This window comes from Condylura cristata, unplaced genomic scaffold (assembly GCF_000260355.1).
Source record: "Condylura cristata isolate star-nosed mole 26May11 unplaced genomic scaffold, ConCri1.0 scaffold00038, whole genome shotgun sequence".
Lineage (NCBI taxonomy): Eukaryota > Metazoa > Chordata > Mammalia > Eulipotyphla > Talpidae > Condylura > Condylura cristata.
Window position 1 is genome coordinate 8614630 of NW_004567139.1, and position 5539 is coordinate 8620168.

The 5539-nt window shown below is 70.5% G+C and overlaps 1 protein-coding gene across 1 annotated transcript in view; it reads right to left on the minus strand.

Annotated features, from left to right (window-relative positions):
• EVPL (envoplakin) overlaps positions 1 to 3178 on the minus strand; it is a 16599-nt gene extending 13421 nt beyond the window's left edge. The window contains exons 1-5 of the mRNA XM_004693392.1: positions 3081 to 3178; positions 1332 to 1431; positions 878 to 1032; positions 687 to 813; positions 106 to 231 (exon numbers count right to left, since the gene is read on the minus strand). Coding sequence (XP_004693449.1) covers positions 106 to 231; positions 687 to 813; positions 878 to 1032; positions 1332 to 1431; positions 3081 to 3178 — 606 coding nt within the window. The remainder of the gene's footprint in view (positions 1 to 105; positions 232 to 686; positions 814 to 877; positions 1033 to 1331; positions 1432 to 3080) is intronic.
• Positions 3179 to 5539: the final 2361 nt, after the last annotated feature.

Sequence of the window (5539 nt, forward strand, 5' to 3'; positions counted from 1 at the left end):
GGCCAAGGGGAGAAAACGCGCCCGTGAGCCCGAGCGAGGGGCGCCCCGGCCCAGCGCGGCTGTGTCCCCCCCACCCCCCAAGGGGCGCAGGGCCGGGCTGCCCACCGGGCCCACGAGGCTCCGCAGCGGCTGCCCGTAGGCCTCGATCTCCTTCTGCAGGATGTTGTGCTCGGCGATCTGCCGCTCCAGCTCCGCCATGCCGGGCCCGTACTGGCCCTCACAGACCTGCTTCTGCAGAAGAGCAGGCCCAGGCTGCCAGCCCCGCCCGCGCCCACCGCGGTGTCCTGGGGGGCCAGGCCCCCGGCGGAGGCTGGGCCGGCCAGCGGGCAGCCTGGGTGAGCGACCCTGAGGGCAGCCCAGCCGGCGGGGGGCTCTCGGGGCCCTGGTCTCGCCGCCCGCACCGCCCGGCCTGGACAGGCCTCAGCTCTGCAGGCCTCCGCTGCTGTCCCTGCCGGGCAACCTCTGGGGGGCAGCACAGCCCAGCCCCCATGCTCAGGGTGCCTTTGCACCCCCTGCCCCGCCCCGGTCACCCCGCTTCCCACTCCAGCCTCCTCCGTGCGGAAGCCTCTGCTCCTTCCCCCCCAGGCCGACCTTCCACCAGCCTCCGGCAGGAGGCCGCCCCTGGGCAGCGAGTGCCCTCGCCCAGCCGGGCCCCACGCTGCGCCTGCCCGGCGCTGGCTCCTGACCTGTTTCTGCTCCAGCGCCCGCGCCCAGTCCACGCGGGGCCCCACGCCAGGCGGCAGCACCATCCGCTCGTACAGGGCGCGGTACTCGGCACACTCCTGGGTCACCCGCTCGTGCAGCTGCTTGATGCTGCGGGGCACAGGGCAGGTCAGCGGCGGCCTCCCCCCGCCCGCCCCGCCCGGCTCCCCCTTACTCCTTCTCGATCTCCTCGGCCTGCGGGTGCTTGAGCCGCCGGGCCTTGTCCACGTCCAGGAAGAGGTCCTTCAGCAGCACCTCGGCCTCCTTCAGGCTGCGGCCGGCCTCCTGCCGGTGCTGCAGCGCCTGGTGCTGCTCGCTGCGCGCCTGGTCCTGGGGGAGGGGCGGCGTCCTCACGGCCCAGCACAGCCCCGGCCCGCCCGGGCCTGGCTGCAGTGTCCGCCTTGGTGCCCACACGGCAGAGGGCTAGACCCAGGGTGGGTGCGGGCGGGCCCAAGGACACACACAGGCCTGGGACCAGAGCCCGGGGCCCCCCGCCGGCAGCCCCACCAGGGCACTGCCCTCCCGCCCGGAGCTCGCAGAGCGGCCGGGCGGGCTGAAGCCGGTCAGCCTCCCCGTGCCCATCACCGGGCGCCAGGGCTGGCGGCCTCCCTGCCACCTGCCCCTCTCACCTGCTGGAGCTTCTTCTGGGTCTCCAGGATGTCCCGCTCCACCTGGTCAGCGTTGGCCTGCATGCGGGAGATGAGCAGGGCCAGCTCCTGGGTGGCAGCCCTGGGGGCGGGACAGCAGGTGTGGGCTGTGAAGGCCCCTGCGCTCCCCGCAGACCTGGGGCCCCTCCGCCCGCGCCCGCGCGCCAGGGGCCCTGCTCTAGGAGAGCCCCGGCTGGCTCCGCTGGCTTCCGCAGGCGGCTCTGTGGGTGCCTAGTCCCGAGGGCACCGCCCCCGCTCGGGGGTTCAGCCGTGCGTGGCGGCGCCCGCGCGCTCCCAGTCCTGGCACTGCATCCCGGCCCCGCCCGAGCCCTGCGGCTGCCCGGGGCCGCCCAGGGGAGACAGGCCCGGGGCAGCACCGCGAAGCCCAGAGCCAGGGCGGCTGGCCTTGGGGGCCGGCAGAGGCCGCACGTGTCCCCCGCCCAGCGTCCAGCCCAGGTTTCACTGGGGCCATTTAGCGCTAGGGCAGGGCAGGGCCAAGAGATTATCAGGGCACCCCACCACTCTCCAGATTTGGGGGTGCAGAGCCCAGGGGGGGCCTGACTCCTCCAGGCCACAGGTCAGCAGCAGAGAATGAGCCTGGCCGAGCCCCCAGGGTCCTTCCACGCACCGTGGAAGCTGCCGTGCGCCCCGCTTGCAGCCTCCGCGGGCGCCGCTGTGTGCACACCCACCGATGTGAGCGACAGGAGGGCGGGGACACCGCCCCAGTCCTGGCACAGTGGGTGCTCGCCGCTGTGCGCTGAGCGAGGGTTTCGCACAAGGGAACGATGCGCCCTCCTGGGGGCTGTGTCAGAGGGGGTGCCGTGGAGGAGCAGCCCCCCGGGGCGTCTGCCTGAGGACGGGGAGCAGCGGGCCCTGAGCCCTGGGCGTCCTGTTCTCTGGCCGGCTGCTCCCGTGGGGGGCTGCTCCGCCTGGACAGGACCCAGGTGCCCTGGGGAGGACAGGTCACTCCCGAGGGCTTGGCTGCGGCCCTCCCCGCCCGCCCAGAATCACAGCCTCGGCGTCTCGCTCTGATCCTTATCGGCGTAATGAGCCTGTCTGAGCCTCGTCTGTCCCCTCGTCTCCACCCGACCCCGGGTGAGCGCCACCCCGCCCCTGCAGCGGGGGAGGCCAGTGAGCAGGAAGGCCTGTTGGGGGGGCGACTGGGTAAACTGAGGCAGGCTCTGAGGACACCACTGGCCCACGGCCCCTCCCCTTTCCCCACCGCACCCCTTCCACATGCCACACACCCACACAGTAAAAGAAGCACCCCAACCCTGCAACAAACTCTCAAGGCCAAGATGAGCCGTGTGGAGCGGCTGGGCACGGCAGAAGGGCACAGCCCGCCTGCTGCCCCAGGGCCCCTCCCGCTCGGGCCCAGGGCTGCAGCCCACTGTGCAGACCCCGGGGCTCGTGGCAGCCTAAGTGGAGGCTCGAGAGCAGCCTGAGGAGCGGGGCAGGAGCCCCAGCGGCCAGGCTCCCAGAAGGGCAGCAGCCGCTCAGGCCCTGTCCAGCGAGCTCCTGCGGAGTGGCTGCAAGGCCGCCCTCAGGGCCGCTGGAGGTGGGCAGCCCCAGGCTGTCCCTGGCTTCCCGAGGGCTGAGCTGTGAGCGTCCACCCCAGGCCCTTTGGCCTCAGGACACCAAGTGACAGCTCTGGGCAGCTCCAGGTGGCTGGGGTCCCGGGGCACCCCCGGGACACCCCCCCGCCCTGCCCAGCCCCCGGCCCCCACTCACCGGCTGTGTTTGCTGGGGGAGCCTTTGGGGGAGCCCTTGGCTGGGGAGCCTTTGGGGGACCCCTTCCCCTGGGAGCCTTTGCTCAGCCCCTTGAACATGGTGGCAAAGGCAGGAGCCGGCTCAGGCTGGGCTCAGGCTGGGCTCCGGGCGGGCGGCGGCGGCGGGCGGCGGGCAGGCGTGCGTCCTGGCTGGCTGCTCAGCTGGGCTCTGGCGAGGTGGGGTGGCCGGGCACTGGGAAGGCAGTTTCTGGGAGCCCCTCCCTGCAGGCGAGGCAGCTAGCGGCAGGGCGCGCATGCACCCCACTCACTCACGGCCACTCCTGCACAACCAGTTTGGGAGGAAAGGGCAGGCCCGGAGGGCGGGGCGCCCCGCCTGCCTGACTCCCAGAGAAGGTTTGGACTTGTTGCACCCGCACGCCCAAGGGAGTGGGCAGGGAGCACGCCCAGGTGGGAAAGAGCCAGGCCAGGGCCCAGAGCTCCGACAGACAGATGCGCCCGCACTCAGGACGGGGCGAGACCGGCGAGCCCGGCTCGGTTAGTAAACACCTCCGGCCGCACGGCGCTTTCTGAGGCGTGCCCGCCGGGCGGTGGCGGGAGGGCCTGGTGCTCTGCTCCCCGCCGGGGCACCCAGGTCTGCACTCAGGCCGGGCAGCTGGAGGGCATTCACCCCAGGCACGCACACCCGGCAGCCCCCAGACGCGGGCAGGGGCCTGCCTCCCGTCTTCCTGGCTGGCTGGCATCACCCCCGGCCTGGGGCTCTGGGGTCAGAGGCACCTCGCTGGAGTCCCGAACCCCCAGCCCAGCCCAGAGAGGCGGGCACCAGACCTCTCCCCGGGCACAGCCTTAGCCTTCAGGTGCTGCTGGGCCTGGCTCTGGGCCGCCGGCCGCTCCTGCCACTTCCCCAGAAGTGCCCAGACGTGGCCCCTTGAGGCTTTTCCGAAGTCAGGTGGAGTGGCTACGGGTGCTCGCGCTGGCCTCTTCACCCCACAGCTGGCCATGGGCCCGTCACGAGGCCGCCCCGGCAGAAGTCTCCTGGCCCCTTCGCAAAGCCCCGTGCACGGCAGCGCCAGGTCTTCCTGCCAGTGATTCCAGCTTTGGTGGGGGGGGGTCCGTGGGGGGACGCAGCCGCTGGGACTGAGCCGGGACAGAGCCGGGACTGGGCCCCGCCCGCGTGGGACAGAAGTGGCCGGAGTCCTTCTGGCTGCCCCTCCCTGCACTGAGCCTGGACAGGGCACAGGATTCACCCGTCAGGACAGTGAGGGGCCAACGGGGTCTCCGGGGGTGCGAGGGCAGCGGGCAGCCTTGACAGACAAACAGCAGCGGGCAATGGCAGGGGGCGGCCTGCTCCGGCCAGGCCGTGAGAGACGAGCCAGATGGCAGGCCCAGCCCTCTCCACTTGGTCCTGGGTGACAATTTTCTAACCACCACCAGCACACCTGCAATCAACTGTCCTCAGAAAGGGGCCACCTAAGTGGCCAGGTCGCCCGTGGCCTGCACTCAGTGCCCAGTCAGCAGTCTCCCTTATCTCCCTGATTGAGCAAGATGGCAACCGCCCAGGGGCGCCGAGCCAGGAGGGCGGCGGCGGCTGGCACCCGCCTCCCTGTCGTCTCCAGGCTGCCTCCTGGGAGGCGTTGGTGGGGCAGGGGGGCCCGGGGCCAGATGTCCAGACTCCAGCCGGAGCGGGCTCAACCAGGGCGGCCCCGGGAGCTGGGTCCGGGCAGGGCTGAGGCCCTGGGGGAGGCGGCTTGGGGGCCCAGCAGCCAGGCTGAGGTCTAGGGGCTGAGCTTCGCCGCCTGCCTGAGAAGCCCTCCGGGAAATAAGCAGGAACCACTGGCGCCCCGCACACGCCCCGGAGGTCAGCACGAGCTGAATCACTGCAAGAAAAACAGCCGAAGTCCTGGCGTGACTGAGGCAGAAGCGAATCAGACCCCGGAGCCCCAGAGAAGGGAGCTGTGCAGAGCAGGCCCAGCTGGCCCCGGGGGCGCCGGACCCCGAGGCGGCCGAGTCCAGCCCAGGGGAGGGACAGAGGCTGGTTTCTCCCGGAAGCCTCAGCCTCTGCAGAACCATCTGGAAAGATGCTGGGTGTCGAGTGGAGGAGTCATTCTTAGACTGGGGCTTGCTGTTCCCAAGGTCCCCACAGTCCCTGCGGCCACCGGGGGCTGGGGCGGGGGGCCGGGGGGCCCGGGCCCCTCGGAACTGAGCAGTGATGCCAGGGTAAGACTCAGACCGATTTCACAGGCTACTATGAACAAAGATGCTAAAGTTCGCAAGGATATTTTTTATTACCTGTCAAATGACACCATTAGGTGAAATGTTTTGAAAACTGAACATAATTACTGGTTTCACCTGTTGCTCTGTATTCTTCAAACGCGGCTGTTAGGATCAAAATGACGGAGGTGTCACCAGAGAATAAAGAAAAAGGGAAAAAACAATTTGAGAAAAGAATGAAAATGAAAACTA